Below are 17,652 nucleotides of genomic sequence, written 5' to 3' on the forward strand. Positions count from 1 at the left end.
ACACAAAGGTTACATTTTATCCTAGAAAAATCAATGGTTCCCGCGGGATTTGTGAAAATATAATTATAATTATACCAATAGGCAAACTAAACCTAGTTTGCCATAGCAATCTTCCTCGAAATAAGATTCATATAATATGTTGGGAACGGGAGCGAAAACGGGAACCGGAACTGGAATAGGACATGAGATAAACTTCAATTCCAAACCTGCTTATTATTTTATTACTTATTTAAAAACCCTTTCGGCCTTACAAATAAACTTGGTATAAAGTTATAACTGATGATAAACAAAGAAAATGCAAAATGTTTACAATATCGTTGACAACACTGTCAATACAATGATATTCTGAAGTTTTCCTAATGACAAGCTGCCTTGCAAATAAACGCGGGAAACGTTATACTCGTACGTCCGAACAAAACAATCGTAAGCAAAATGTCTATATTTTGTAAACATTTTAGATATTCTTGGTTTATGCTTACTTATAGCTTTCTGCAAATTTTATTTGTAAGGCCGTTAATCTACGCGGACGAAGTTGCGGGCATCAGCTAGTTGGCTTGTAATTCTTAGTTTATTCATAATACCTGCTAAATGATTTACGTTTTCATAATTGTTCATAAGCACATTGAGGAATTTTCTAGAAACTGTGACAATCACAATGTTTACACGAGGAATAAACATAAACTTGTTATGACTACTACTCGGCTAGGTCAAGTTAGCGAGTCTTTTGTGGGGCGATGTATATGCTTTTACAACAAGATCCCAGAAAAATCTTTAAAACAAAATTATAACGATATTCAAAAGAATTGTTAAAAAACGTTTGTGTGGTTATAACATAAATGACTGTCTTAATGATACCACAGATTGGGAATAGAGCGACCGCCCTCAGGCTATTAAAAATAATAAGTTTAATTGTACAATATTACTTTGTAAACATATTTTTTGATGTAAATAAGCCTGCTAAGTTTGTTACGCCCATTCTACTCAGGCCTGAAGCGTTCTTTTTGGAATGGGTGGTAGTTTTTGACTTTCAATAAGTGATGTCACATCCTATTTTGAATAAAATATTTGAATTTGTTCAATAGTGTGACAAGCTTTGTGGTGGGGGTAAGCAAACCCGGCAAGTGGTCTGTCATCGGCGAGTCAACGGTCGAGTGGAGGTGTTTGGAGACGAGGAGTGTCCTGAGGAGAAGCCACCTGCAGAACAGCCCTGTATCCTGCATCTTTGTGTTGCAGTGGATTGGGTGCTCAGTAATTGGACGGGGGTAAGATATGAGTTACTATTAAACGTAATAGATATCAATTATTATAATAATTGTATAATTAAAATTAAAAAATCCTTACTTTTTTTATTATTTGCCTTAGATTAAGGATTGGCCTCCACTGCACTCCAGATAGATACCGCACTACCTAAGAACAATAGCTATTTTATTACAGCAACTATTAGATGCTTGTGTGCGTGGCATCTTGACACTCAATGGCATCTTTAAAATGTTTGTGAGTATTATTTTACATTGAAATTAATAAAACACAAAATACTTACTCATGATATGTGATCTCCGTGTCTCTCTAATTTCTTTTTTTTTTTACTACGTAACCCAGCATTTTAGTTTGAGAGTCTGTAGTCTAACCGGATGCGACTACGCCTGTGGTATCTAGCTGGAGCGCAGCAGAGACCAATCCTTAATCGAAGTTATTTACTAATCTATTGTTAGTACTTATTGTACGTAGGTACCTATTTTTTACTCACGAACGCAGCGAAACAAATGGGATTGCTTATTGTTTCAAATGTATGTTTATAGTCGGTGTTTTTTGTAAAATATATTTTATTGTTATTTTTTTTTGTTTAATGACGATTCTCGATAGATCGAAGATTCTCAATAATGTACTTTACCACACTTTCATGTAATGATATTATTTATAGATATACTAGCTGACCCGGCAGACGCTGTTCTGTCAATAGAAAAAAAAGATGTATTCGGGAATAATGTAGTCTAAAGCCATCGGAAATGTGTAAAACGTATATCTGAATGATCATACCCTGCAACTACCGTTTTTTTAAAGTATTAAGGTGCCATAAGGATATACACATGCCATACAGTCTATTCTGTAGACTTATATAAGATACACAATTCCACCTTACATTAATTTGTTATAATATCTCAAAACGTTCAGACAGCTGTTTCGTTGAAACCTCCCAGACGGCTTAATTTTTTCCGGCACCTCTAACAAACATCATTGAATACAATTTTTTTTAATTTTTTTATTAATGTATACAAAAATCTGTACAAAAACTTTACAAATTATAATCTAAAACCTTCCTCGACCACGCTATCATCCAATCCATTGGTGTAAAGAGCATGAAAATCAGTGCAATCGTTTTTGAGTTTATTGCGAACAGACAGACAGACAGACGCGGCAGAGGACTTTGTTTTATAATATGTTGTGACTATATAAAACAATTGCTAACACTATAAAACGACCCGTAGATTTTTTCACAAACAATATCTGATCTGAGTCATCATTTGTTCTTTGGTATTAAAAACAAACTAAACACTGACTAATTCTTAAAAACTTGGCAAATGGCTAATTTTCCTGAATAAAAATTCAGGTTAAGAATTAGGTGTGATGGCTCTTAACTAAGAAGTTCAATAACCTTGTGTAAGAAATAATAAATTAATTATTTAACGTGTATTTCATCAATAAAATAACTCTGACCGAAGATTCTGTTATAAACGAAATTCAGTTTTTTTACACCCTCTTTAAGAATGTTTGTAGCACGCATTCTGTCAATTCTATGTCAAAGGTTACATTAATAAAGTTTATATTGTCCAAAGCGCTAAGGTTAGATTAGAAATAATTTTATACGGTGGTGAAGTATTCTTAACTTTTACCCCCAATTATTTTTCTTCACCTTCAATTTCCATAAGTACCTTCTCCTAACAATAACGAACACATCAAAAAAAGAATTAGCGAAATCGGTTCAGCCGTTCACGCGTGATGCCGTGACCAAGTGAAATAGGGATTCATGTAAATATAGATATATCTGTAAGCATTTTTTTTTGTTTGAATAAATTACTTTGAAAATAAATATCAAATGTTTGTGTTCCAGTGTGATACATGTTCATCTAAAAACAGAACTAGGGTAGCCCAATGCGTGACTGAAAACCGCCAAGTGGTTGATCCAAGCATGTGCAGTTATCATCAAATGCCAGTTTTGGAAGAGCCGTGCGATAAAGACAAATTACCTGATTGCGAAGTACAATGGTACGCGACCCAGTGGAGCAAAGTACGTATTATACTATTACTGATGACCCGTGGCTCATGCCTGCCAGACTAACTTTTTCGCTTATTTTTTATATGACTTCATGGGACGAGACAAGCAAGAGGTTCAGCTAATGGTAATTGATACGCCCTGCTTATTACAATGCAGTGCCGGCCAGGATTCTTGAAAAAAAAAACAAAATTCAAACCGGCACTACAATTCGCTCGTCGCCTTGAGACAAAAAGATGTTAAGTCTCAGTTGCCCAGTAATTTCACTAGCTACCGCCCTTCAGACTAAAACAAAATAATGCTTACACATTACTGTTTCACAGCAGAAAAAGGCACCGTTGTGGTGCTACTCCGCGATATTTGATTGAACCCAAATTTGTGAGTGGCTTCAATTTGAGATATGAGATGTAAAGTATCATTTGCCCAGTAGTTTTACTAGCTATGGCGCCCTACAATCTGAAATATTGGGCGTATGCTGAGACGTAGACGAAGCTCGCAGAGCAAGGCAGAGCAGATTTTGTGACATATGTACCTACGTACTAAGAGCTACGTAGGCTGCGGTGCAAACATGTACGGCGCAGACATGCTTCTGTCCTGCTCTGCGTCTCGTGGTAGCGCCGGTCGCGGGCACAGATTTCTGTGTGATGCATGCATGGTTTTTACCGCTAATTCAACTTTGCACACATGTTTTTTCCAGGTAATTCTTGGATCAGATTATTTAATTGAATTAGTGTGTTGTGGACATTGTTTGTGTCAAATTTATCATTCAGACTATAAAAAAAAAACAAAAGACGCTCGTGGCCTATGTCTGCCTCGCCTTCCCTGCCCTGCTAATTCTGTACTGTGCTGTAAAAAAAGTATTATTAAAAAAATACTGCTTCAGGGCTGATACACGGCGCCGCTGTGGTGTCCACCTATACGGAATACTGTAGAACTACTAGCATAAAGAATAAAGTTATAAAAAAAACAATGTTTTATGATGTTTTTAATAATAATTAACTTGTTGACTTTACATCGCTTTAGAACGGTTGAACATTAAAAATATTTTCTTCGTTTTAGTTCGGCTAGGCAATTAATGATTTTAAATCGTTAAGGTTTATTTTTTCCTCTTTTTTTGTCTCAAAACGAAATAAATATAACAATATTATTATTCTTTTTATTGAATATTCGTCTACTGTCTTGGTCTTTCTGTTCAGGTAATAAAGATAATGGTCGATATAGAGATACAGATGGGAAAGTAAAGTTTATAAAAAATCTGTAAATTGTTCCCTTACTTTAATTTCTATAAATAATTTCAGTGTTCAGCGTTGTGTGGTAAAGGTAACAAAACACGTCTTGTATTCTGTGGACGATACGACGGGGTATCGGTGGAGAAGGTTGATGACAAGCAATGCAGCAAACTAGAACGATACAGCGATACCAAGGAATGCGAAGTCCCGAATGAAAAATGTCCAGCACAGTGGTTCGCGGCACCGTGGACTAATGTATGTTGAAACATTATATCGATTTAACGATTAAAATAGGAATAGGACAGGCTCTCAAAGAAAAATTTTAAGAAATAAATATTATGACTGTTCATTGTCAGTACACTTATGAAAATTTAATATACGTTCACAAAAATTACATCACCATATTGCTCATAATGGTGATTTTCATTATTATAACACTACAAATAAGGTATTGTTTGTAACTAATTCTAGCAGGCTTCATAAAATGTATACACTTTTATAATAAAGTCCCAGCCACTGTTCAGGCATTATCTATAAATAAATTTAAATATTTTATTAAAAATAGCTCTGTCGTAGTGGAGTAGTAGACTCCACAGCTGAATATCTAAGTGATCCGACAGCCTGGGACTAGATTATGATTATTTTATAGCAATAGCAATGACAGTACAATAGTGTATATTTGATTAAAACGAGCGCAAAAATAAGAATGTTGGGAGAATTTCTTGCACCGCTTCTTCTCTTTCAGAGCGCCATTTCTTTCCGAAGCGATAGTAGTGTCGTATATTAGAAATGACATCAAAAAGAATTCTAAAGTAATTAATTTTGAGAAAATAAATGAGTTTTATGCCTTTTAATAAAACTAAGTGAACCACATCAATGCTGCTGTGGCGAGTAGGTACGTAGATGCTTTAGAACGTCAGGAGATGTCCAGCCTAAAATTGGCAGACCGTTCCAGTTGTCACGTCAGCATTAGTGAAGCCATCCGCAGGACATTTGCCGCTCCGAATATACCGTCTTGATGACAGGCGTCCTGATGGCTTGACCTCCCATAAGCTCGGGGAATGCTGGTGGCCTAGGACGCGACTTGCGTCGACATTATGGTTCCTCTTAATGTCCAGGCTATTTCATTTAGTGCTGGAACTGTTGCTTTGACTGCCAAAGATAGAAAACTTAACACATATATCGGTCTCAGTTAACGCTATATCTTCGTGCTGTTTTGTGTCGAGTCACTTGGTTCGAGTGGTCCAGCGGTGCGGATAATTCACAAAGTACTAACTAAGCGTCTAAACAGAGGCACAGGAAACCCAAGCGCTGGCAGCTATTTCGGTCAACGGATCAGCAGAATTCTGCCAGTATTCTTGGTACATTTTTCGTAGTTTTTACTTCATGATTACAAAAGCATCGATTCCTTGTGGATGAATAAATTTAAAATCTAGTATAGGTACTATTGCAATTTACAAAAGTTACTGATATGACGTCATTCAATTATTGATGTACGCCAAACCGACTCTTCGTCATTTGGCTGTAACTCGTCGTATCACAATCTGGATATATTATAGTAAAGGAGAAGAGGGTAGTAGAATATTTCTATGCGGAAAAAAAATATTATGAATAATATTTTTGTAAATTTACATTTCAGTGTACAAAGGTATGCGGCGGCGGTGAACAGAAACGAGCAATTATGTGTCTTCGCGGTAACAAGGAGTCTAAAGACTGTGCTGAAGATTCCATTCCTGAGAACTGGCGATCATGTAATGAACAGCCCTGTGATGAAGGTAACTGTCGTATTTTATCTTAGCTGAAGAAAGGTAAAATAATAAGGAACCTCGGGTTCCCGATAATCCCAATCAATATCAGTTGTTCCTTTGTACATTTGTATTGTATAACTCACGTTTCGTCTACTAACTTGGAGTATCTATACTTATTGTTAGCTACGAGACGGGCAGATAGGTACATTTATATAACACTAATGATTTATCTTATACCTACCTACATATTTTAAACAAAAGTTCATAATGTTAATGAATTAATTTAGTTTTGACTATTTATTTACCTTGTGTTAAAATAATAGATTTTTTAAATCAATATCCATAATCAATTGTTATACTATGATGCATCACAATAACAAAACGATATTAGCGGTACTAACGGTACTACCATTAGCTGTCAGCTTAGCCGCCCATACTGTCAGACGCTGGTAATTTATTGATTTAGCCATCCCATCTCGATGTGGGCAACTAACTTCATTTACCTTGGAAGATATATATATATATATAGACGACCACCAAATATTATATTTATATATATAAGAATGAATTGGTGTTCGTTAGTCTCGCTAAAACTCGAGAACGGCTGGACCGATTTGGCTAATTTTGGCCTTGAATTATTTGTGGAAGTACAGGGAAGGTTTAAAAGGTAAATAAATAGGAAAATGCTCGGAATTAAATAAAAACAACAAATTTTTTTTTTGCTTAGATGCGTACCCCGTCGAATTTATTGACGCAACGGTTTGACAGTTATGCTGTGAAACAATTTCATTACAACAACAGGGTGCATTTTTACGAAGCAATTCTTGATGTTATGAAATATTATTGCCAAATTCATAAAAAACATTATCTTATTTATTATATACACAACAACGTTTGTCGGGTCAGCTAGTATTATATATAATATTTGGTAGTCGTCTGTTATCATATAATGCAAAACGATAGTTAGATATGAATCTTCATTACTAGTTCAAAATACAGTGTCCTAGAAATAGGTTTTTGAAGACACATAGTTCTTTGTCTACACTATTATTTAGTGATAATACTTATAGTAAATGTTATACTTACAGACCAAATGCTACCATTGAATACTAAGTCTACACCCATTATGGATGATGATTACATTCTCGGGGAATGTATTGAGTACGAAAAGGACTACGAAGAAGAAGGAGCCGAAGTTATTGATGACACTCTTCCCAGTAATGAGGCAAGCTAACATATTCCTTTTCTGTTTGTTTTATGAAACTATTTAAGTTGAGTGAGTTGAGAGAGAAAAAATGTTGCTGCTGATAAATTATTTGAGCACAGAACCTGTACGGTGATTCCCGGGCTTAGATTTCAATATCGTTTTTGCAAGCTCTTTTTGTTTTTCGTAATCTATTTTTGGTACTCTCCGTTCAGTTAATTCTAAATATAGGCTGACATTATTATTTTATTATTTTTGTTTCAGCTCGACGTCATGTTTAGTGATAGCCCAGGTAACTATTGATTCTCGTAACACTAATATCCAAAAAAGTAAATAAAAAAAAAGCGTGGAAAATCTTAAAAAATCCCAAATACATTAGTAATTTATTATCCGTATTGACGATGGGTATCCTTACGCTATGTATCTTTAAACGCAAAGCCCAACACCGATTTTGCGAATTTTCTGGTGGTGCATAAGAACTGCCAGTATACAAAAGACAAATAATTACACATACATTACACAATAACGACCGTTCCCAATATACTATCTACAGATAGAGATAAATTACTACCTTCTACTGTCAGAAACTAGCTGTCAATAATGTGAAGCTGTCCCAATATACCCGATAAGTCAGTCTTATCGCCAGTTCACTGTTGCAATTTCCATAAAAACTTATTTTTTTTTTTTAATTTTCATAAAAGCTATACGTCGTCCCATTGACAGACAGCGTGTACGGATAAGATGAGTTACCATCGATAAGTTTATTGAGACAGAAAAGTCACCAGTAGTTCTGATTTTAATCTCAAGAACGCCACAACCGGAGATAGGCTGAATATTTGGAATGGCCGTTAGGCAACCACTGCCTGTAATATTTGTAAAGTAGTTTGCAGCAAGAGTCACCATGAAAAATTATAAAAGATTCTAGAATTTTTGGTAAAACATGCATTAAAAGTCCTCAACTCCTTAATAATTTAATAACTTCATAAGACGAGGCATACGTAATCCGAAACTTTAGATAAAGAATTGTTGTGAAATGATACTATAAAAACTGCCACAGGTAACTGCATATCTCTTTTTTCAGTTCTAGAAGGCTCTGGTGGCTGGACCGCTTTCACTGAAATTGAATCAGAATTTACTACTGAAGAAGGCTCTGGTGCAGGTATTTTTTTTGTTAATCTATATATATAAGAGATTTCCGATATATAGTCACTCATCACAATATTTCTGGAACCATAAGCCGTAGAGACTTCAAATTTGGTAGGAATATTCCATTCGCCGAGTAGAGGTCAGCTAAGATTTCGGAATTTCGGATTTTTCGAAATTCCACCCGCAAGAGTTTTTTTTATTATGAACAGAACAACGTCTGTCGGGTCAGCTAGTTACATATAAATTATAGGATAATTTTCCACAGTTATAGGATACCAATGTTATAAAGCTAGTGTGTTGAATAGGATAGGATCAAAGGGTCCACTAAAACGAGACCATAAATTTCACTAGCCAAACAAATGTTAGACATCTTTAAAAGAATTGTTTTCAAGTTTCGCAAATACGTAATTGACATAAAAACTGTAATTATATTCTCTCTTATTTTAAAAATTGTTGGATATAGTTTTTTTGTTCTTACATTATGTGATCCGTTTTCAGATATAAGTGTAACGGAGGTAACGGTGACTCTTAGCGAATTCACAACAGATACTAACACAGATGAATCTACTGATATCACTATAGCATCGACAACTTTAACAAATACCAATAAACCTTCTGAACACACTACAGAAACCGAAACAAACACCGACGAAACTACCGAAAGTACTGAAGAATCCACAACTGTAACAAACACAAACAATGATGCTGAAAGCACTATTTATTCATCAACTACTGACATTGCAACTGAGAGTACGATTGATTCCACCACTGGAACAAATATTGTAGAATATACTGAAAGTACGACCGGAACAAATACAGATAATGTAACAGAAATTAATTTAGATTCAACAACTGAAACAATTACTGATGAATCTACTGAAAGTAGTGTAGAACCCACAACTGGAACAAATATTGAAATTACTATAGTTTCAACAACTGAAACAAATACTGATGAATCTTCTGATAGTACTGTAGAAACAACTACAGATACTGCTACTGATACTACTTTAGAATCTACGACTACAACAAATAATGACAATGGAACTGAAAGTACTATAGATTCAACAACTGAAACTAATACTGATGAAACAACTGAAAGTACTGTAGAAACAACAACAGATAATACTACTGAAATAAGTATAGAATCTACCACCGGAACTAACAATGACAATGAAACTGAAAGTACTATAGATTCGACTACAGCAACAAATACTGGCGAATCTTTCGAAATTACCATAGAATCTACAACTGGTACAAATACTGACGAATCTTATGAAAGTACTATAGAATCTACAACAGGAACAAATGGAGAAAATGCTTCTGAAAGTACTTTCGAATCAACGACAGGAACAAATACTGACAATGGAACTGAAAGTACAATAGAATCCACTACTGAAACGAGTACAGATAGTACTATTGATAGTACTATTAAATTCACAACTGGAGCAAATACCGACGATGAAACTGAAAGCAGTTTAGACAGCACAACTGGAACAAATACTGACAAATCATCTCAAAGTACTGTAGAATCTACATCAGACAGCTCTACTGAAACAACTATAGAATCTACAACGGGAATGAATACGGATGAATCTACAAGTGGCACAACTGATGTAGGTCTTCAGACTGGTAGCACAGAAATAGGTGTGTATTTTATAGTAGGTAATTAGTACATAAGTTATTTTTCCATAATATATTTATTCCTACACACTTAAGAGTTCTTTAGCTTGGGTATTCATCCACCTGATTTCTGTAGACGAAGTATTGATTGACTATTGAGAAGCTCTACATAAATATTTCTTTAGATTATTGACCAACGAACTTGTGGGTAACCTGATGGCCACAATAATAACCCATAATACCAATATATTTGGATGACTTTCTAAAGTACACGTATTTCACCTTTCAAGAGGAAAAGTCTCCTAGTAACATTGACTCACCATATCAATGTTTGATTAAGATTATGCAAAAGCATAGCAAAATGACCTTCCGCAAACAAACGCGATCCAATTCCACTTTTATGAAATTTTAGTAGTTATGATGAGTCAAGCAAGGCATGTTTCAAGTGATTAATGAAAATCCATAACTTTATTGCACTGTGAATGAGGTCGTCGCCAAATACGTGACATACGATGTTATGTCTAAGTAAACAAGTAATTTTGTTAGCCATGGCGCTCTTCAAGCCGAAAGATAACTAATAGTGCTCGGGAGAAAAGGGGGCAAGTACTATTGCAAATTAATACGAATTACAAGTCGTATATATTCAGCACCATAATTTATTCGTGCAATGAGACTCACTTTGTTGGACCGATAATATTGAATTGAAATTCTATATTGTTATACCTTATTAATCGTGTGTTGTAGTCTGTCTGTATCTTTTTGTTATAACCTCCTTTTACCACTCACATTATTTTACTAAAATTATTTACGATAACAGGAACAGAAATAGTCTCGACAACAGATGCTGGGTTCAGTTCGACTGAAAGCTCTACTATAACAGAAGCTGGAACAACACAGACTGGAACCAGTGAATATGCCGAAACATCTTCCATCGAATCTAACGAACCAACATCATTAACGCAAGAAAGTACTACTGAAGGTAAATAAATCAAATAAATACTTATTCTTTCTAAAATTCATAAATCAAAGGATTATATGGCGGCCAAAACTTGGTTGTGTTTGCCTAGTCTGACGGCCAATCAGCATGTCCTAAATTTTTAGATCCATAGAAGCAATTTTTAAGAAGACACGCGTAGCATCGAATATTGGGATTATATTTAATAGGTAATATTTTGAAGAGAACGAGTTTGATTTTCTGTGTGTTTTATAGATTACTCAAAACTACTTAACCGATTTTATGAATATTATCTGCAGTGATTAATATAGGCTACATTTTTTTCTAAAATTTGACACTTTCTATTTGTTCTTCGAAAGTTTCTTCAATTGGGCAGTCATTATTGGACGTGCACTGCAAAAGCTATATGGGGCTTGGCTATATAATATTAAAGAGATTCTTTGAAGTTCAAAATAGTTCAGGTTGCTCAAAAAATATTATATGCCAATCCAATTGACACTTTGTTACATTTATTACAATAAAACGTATTTACTTTTATATACTTCAACAGAATATACGTAATATTAATTAAATAGAGACAAATAAGGTTTTCGATGTAATTTAAGTCGCTAATAAGGTTGTGATATAAGTAAGCTGACATTTGAACAAACGTATTGCACAACAAAATTAAGTGGTACTTAGATTTACTTTTTCTAATAGTATCTAAATATATCTATAATATCTGTAATAATGTTCGAGATATTCATTTTTATTTTAATTATTTCTGATGTTAAATAAAAAAAAATACAAAAAAAACAACGGACTTCAAAAAACACTTTTCCAAAACAATAAATGTAATATGCACTAAAAACAAAAAAAATATTGCGTATTTTTATAGAATCTAATTAATTAATCTAATTCTAGTCACAATTATTGTTATTCTTGAAATCGGTGTCCTCCCGCCGCCTTGTCACGTTGTGCGTGCCACACAAGCATATCTCACCTACAGCTATGTATATATGTAGTTACAAACCTACCTTGGCTGACATCCACTCCAACATATCAAACGACAACAATTTAAATTATTGTTATTTTTTGACTTTTAGTGTACACACTAATAATTTGTCTAAATATATTGTGTAAACCTACTAAACTTTGCAATGCAGTAATGAACGTAAGCTAATGATTACAGACATTAGAAATTCGTTAATTTGCATCTTAGAATTGAAGAGTTTCGTTACTTTGTCATGGATTCCATGACAAAGTAACGAAACTGATTCCATTCCAAACTCTCACCAAACGACCTTTGAAGTATGTATATCCTTTCCAATAAATAATAATCATCAAAATCGGTTCGCGCGATATTGAATTATTCGTCCATTTGTCGCGCACATACTTTTAGCAAATGGTATTCTAATGGATGCCATTGTCAGATCTAGACCAAATTACAATTGGATCACACGGGAAGCACCAGCTTTCAAAAAAAGAATAATAAAAATCGGTACACACAGTCGAAAGATCTCAGGTAACAAACATAAAAAAACATACTGACGAATTGAGAACCTCCTGCTTTTTGAAGTTGGTTAAAAAGCCACCAATAGTCATCATAATATGGATAGTTAATATCTAATAGAAAATCGTGTTTTAATGGTAATTTTATGTTTTAGCTCAATTGGACTGGAAATCAACTGTGGAAGTATACACTCAACGGCAGAAATGTAAGATTAGGCGTAAGATCGCTAAATGCACGGATATTCGGATATATCCGTACGGATGCTGTCCTGACAAACGAACACCTGCGAAGGGGCCTTTCGATTTAGGTATTGGTCTTTATTTAAATATTACTTTTTCACTTCAATGTTCTTTCTTAACTAATAAATAGAGAATTGAATCATGGATGTTCCATTAACTGAATTATAATCAGCAACCGATTGCTGACAAACGGACTCAGTATCTACTATCTTAAAATTTCCTACTATGCAAGACGAAACCTAAATATGAATATGATTTATCTCCAAATAGAAATAAATTAAAAGGTGTACTTTATAGGCACTTCGCAACAAACTATCTACAGATAGAGATAAGTTACTATCTTATACTGTAAGTAATTAGCTGCCAGTAATCTGAAGCTGTCCCAATATACCCGATAAGTCATTCTTATTGCCAATTCACTATTGCAATTTCCATACAAACTTCTATCCCTGGTAAGCTATACGTCGTCCCATTGACAGACAGCGTACGGTATGTACGGATAAGATGAGTTAACGTCGATAAGTTTATTGGGACAGAAAAGTCAACGATAGTTACGATTTTTTATCTCAAGGAGATATTGGAATATTGGAAAAGGCCGTAAGTCAACGATCTGGGCACGCAATAAAAAAAATGAATGCAACAGCTACAAAAAATAAAAGTTTACTTTTGTTGTAAGGTTGTAAGAACATTACGACGTGCGCTGACACAAAGTACGGTTGCTGTCCCGACGGTGTATCACCAGCTCTGGATGATAAAGGAGCGGGCTGTCCTGTCACACCCTGTAACGAGACGCTCTACGGCTGCTGCAAGTCTGACAACATTACTGCTGCTACTGGAAATGATGATGAAGGATGTCCCGTAATACCAGCCTGCAAGACTATAGAGTAATTTAACTAAATAGTAACAAATATTTAATGGAGTTTCAACAATTTCAAAATATTCGTTTAATTTTGTGTAAATGTGTATTTTCGAAATCTTAGGGTATCCCATGTGCTGGCCATCTCTGCTTGGTCACGTTCTTCGGTTTTGAAGGTCCTGTCCGTAATTCAAGGATTTCGTTAGGTTACTTCTTTATTGCGGTCGTAAGTGGTAGGCTAATAATTGTCAGATTGAAGATCTGGTCCGACAGTCGGCTAGGTGATCGTCTGCGTGGTCTTCTGCTTTCCACCTTGCCTATTACTATCAACTTGTCTAAATTACTCGAAAGGCGTCGGTCTAAGTGGTAAAAATACCCCAAGAACTTTTGATAGCAAATTGTGAACAATCTAGTGCCCATGCGAAGTTACTCCTCCGAGGCATCCTTCTCCAACACCACATCTCAAACGCCTCAGGGTTTTTCTTTTCTGCCGCTCGGTGCTGCTCATATGAAAATAGAAGTTCTTTCTCAGCTTTAGTCACGGATCATCGCTGTTGGTATCGACTAGTCGACGAAACTGATTTAAATAAAAAAAATCATAATGTCTCACAAAAGCGAATCTTACACAAAAAATGAGGTCAAGCTCTAAAGGTTGATGCATCCAATATACGATATTTTATATTTTTGCATTTAATTCTTTATTATTTTTCATTAAATAATTTATATTATTCAAACACGACTCATATATTTGATGCAGCACCTTACAACCAAATTTGTTATGTATATTACAGCGATTGTAAAATACTCTATTTGATTGAAAGAAGTGGCCGTTGAGTTTCTTATTATGTTGTTCTCACGAGCGCAACTTTTTACGAACATATAGCAAATTCAGTAATTTAGAAGAAATATTTATAGTGACGATTCAGAAGCGCTTAGTTTAAGCCTGAAGGTTATTTGACTTTGACTTGACTTTAAAAAAAGATTTAATCATTTAATTCTCGGATTAGTTACCCTAAATTTAATAAATTTGAATATTACTTATAATGTCATCACCAAAATTCTTTTTTCAGATTTGGCTGTTGCGAAAATGAGACCATTTCCGCTTCAGGACCTAACAAGCAAGGATGTCCTGAAACAGGTATGTAAACGTCTATTACTTAAACAAGAACATAATATTATATTCAACAACGATTGAATCTGTACAGACAATATGTACACAAAAACCCAACTAATTATATACTCTATAACCAAGCTATCAATTGGTGAAAACGACATGAAAATTGGTGTAATAGTTTTTGAATTTATCGCTAACAGTTTTATAATAAAATGTAGTGATAAATAATACTTTATTTTGTTCTAGAAGTAACAACGACAGAAGGTACTACAGAGTATTCAGAGAGTTCCACCACATCGACAGGTATTTATTATCTTTATAAGTTAATACCTACAGATAAAAGATTACTGGTAGCTTTTATGAGCAAAAAGTGACGAGACGAGTTTAGCGCCTCTTAGAATTCTTGATTGAACTCGATATTCTGACTACGCAATATACCTCTTCACTTTGACACATAAATAACGGTACAAGAATTTTATGATTGTTTTGACCCCTCCCCCGTCATAGCTGGTCATATTTGTAAGACCCTCCCTTACTTAGTGTGATGTTAGATATTTCGCAATTATACATTTAATTTAAATAATACTATGATTTATAAACGTTATTGTTATGTAACATACTCATAACATATAATTTTTTTCAGAAACCCTTACAACAGACAGTTCGACAAGCTTCACAGGTATGTTAATATTTGAATTTTGTAACAACGCTGTTCTGTCAATAGAAAAAAACCGGTTGGTATGTATTCTATGTAGGTATTCGGGAATAATGTAGTCTAAAGGCATCAGGCAAGGAGTAAAATGAAATAACGACATATGACATATTATAAATTTTATAATATGTCGTAATAAAATGCTAAGGATTAATGTCGTATTTGTGTATAGAGCTATTATATTATTCTACCTACTAAGCTAGAGGTCCCGGGTTCGAATCCCGGTAGGTGCAAGCATTTATATGATGAATATAGATGTTTGTTTCCGAGTCATGGATGTTTAAATGTATTTATGTATGTTTAAGTAAGTATATTGTATTAAATATATCGTTGTCTTGTAACCCATAACACAGGCTATATATGCTTAACTTGGTGCAAGATAATTTGTGTAAAAAGTGTGTCAATATTATTATATTATCGCTTTATAAATGCAAATTTTTTAAAGTTCTAAAATGGATATAGTATGTTATCCTTAAGAGATATGTATATGCCATGGCAGACTTTTGTGTAGACGCACTTATATATAAGATAGTTTCACCAAAAAATATTTTGTTATATCTCAAAGGGTTTACACAGCGTTTTCGTTGAAAGCCCCTAAACGGTTTATTTTTTCCGACAGCTCCACAAAGTATCGTTAATGATTGTAAAAATGTATGCAACAACTTAACATATTTCACCACCAAGAAAATCGGTGCAGTAGTTTATCGCGAACAGACAGACAGACAGATGCGGCGAAGGACTTTGTTTCATAATATGTAAATAAAATAAATAAAACATTTAATTTTTTTATAGATAATGCCTGAACACTGGCAGGTACTTTATTATAAAAGTGTATACATTTACCCTTATATATGTATTTTATACATATGTATTTCTAATGTTATTATATGTTATTTTGTGAAAAATGTTTCACTTGCATTATGGTTTCCTGCTCCTCCTCCTCGCGTCGGTTTCCTCAGTGCTGAGGGTCGTGATCATCTCGACAGAGTACTTTGTTGCGTATTATTTGCCGCCATCTGCCCAAAAAAGTTTAACTTTAAAGTTTATTCTATATCACCTTCTATTATTTTTTATATTATTTCCTTAGACCTAGAAGCCGAGACTACAACAGTGGTCTACACCGAAAGTACAACAGGTATTTAAAAATATTTTTATGTATAATACAGTTTTATAAGATTTCACAGAACTTATATTCTTGAAACTAATATAATATATAAAAATACGAAAGAAATAAAGTTAATTACCACAAAAATTTACTATACGAATTAAGTCATCGTCAAAACACGCATTCAACTCTCAAAAATGCATTTTATTTGTATAATAATTTTAAAATGTTAATTAAATTTTAAAATTATTTTTCTACCTAGCCTACCAGTTATAGGCTCCTTTGTACTGGATGCAGGTTAGATTATGGGTACCACAACGGCGCGTATTCCTGCCGTGAAGCAGTAATGTGTAAAAATTACTGTTTCGGTCTGAAGGGTGCCGTAACTAGTGAAATTACTGGGTAAATGAGTCTTCACATCTTATGTCTCAAGGTGACTAGCGAAATTATAGTGCCGCTCAGATTTTTTGCGTTTCTCAAGATTCCTGAGCGGCTCTGCATTGTAATGGACAGGGCGTATCAATTACTATCAGCTGAACGAATAAGACTAAGGCTAAAACGGGACGTTACATAGCCTAATACAAAGTCATAATAATTTCTAAAATGATACTTATACGTGACGCCTCAAGGGTTCAGAAAACACCAGTATAGTCCGCGAATAATTTATTACCATCCAATTGTCAGTAAAACTACTTGGGAGACATTTATACACATCACCAATAATTAAATTATTATCACACTCAATTTTCTACAATAATGTTCAATCACTGAATGTATAAATAAAGTACGACTCAATATCACACCCCTAAGTAGCAAATAATGTTAAACAATGTTGTTTCAACAAACAAAAAATAATAAACAAGGAAATTAGGTTGTTTATGTAAGAGAAAATTAAGTTATACTCGACCTTAATGTGCAAGACATAAGGTCGAGATTGTCTCACGCCGGTAAGTAACTCTTT

At 34.2% G+C, this 17,652-nt stretch overlaps 2 protein-coding genes and 1 long non-coding RNA gene across 6 annotated transcripts in view; 2 read left to right on the top strand and 1 right to left on the bottom strand.

The window, feature by feature from the left end:
• The window catches only part of LOC126966157 (baculoviral IAP repeat-containing protein 6-like), a 312,407-nt gene that overhangs the window by 225,270 nt on the left and 69,485 nt on the right, over positions 1 to 17,652 (bottom strand). The window lies entirely within an intron of this gene.
• LOC126966105 (papilin-like) lies at positions 1,358 to 13,792 on the top strand. The gene is made up of 11 exons (XM_050809979.1): positions 1,358 to 1,494; positions 3,110 to 3,286; positions 4,570 to 4,755; positions 6,140 to 6,275; positions 7,337 to 7,473; positions 7,717 to 7,744; positions 8,534 to 8,611; positions 9,097 to 10,242; positions 11,036 to 11,197; positions 12,820 to 12,972; positions 13,581 to 13,792. The coding sequence occupies exons 1-11, from the start codon at positions 1,489 to 1,491 to the stop codon at positions 13,790 to 13,792; spliced, it is 2,421 nt and encodes an 806-aa protein (XP_050665936.1). The 5' UTR covers positions 1,358 to 1,488.
• LOC126966201 (uncharacterized) lies at positions 14,826 to 16,745 on the top strand. Its single transcript, XR_007729687.1, has 4 exons — positions 14,826 to 14,898; positions 15,121 to 15,177; positions 15,518 to 15,553; positions 16,674 to 16,745. It is a non-coding gene; the product is annotated as an uncharacterized LOC126966201 (long non-coding RNA).

The sequence above is a fragment of the Leptidea sinapis genome, chromosome 9, assembly GCF_905404315.1.
Source record: "Leptidea sinapis chromosome 9, ilLepSina1.1, whole genome shotgun sequence".
Classification (NCBI taxonomy): domain Eukaryota; kingdom Metazoa; phylum Arthropoda; class Insecta; order Lepidoptera; family Pieridae; genus Leptidea; species Leptidea sinapis.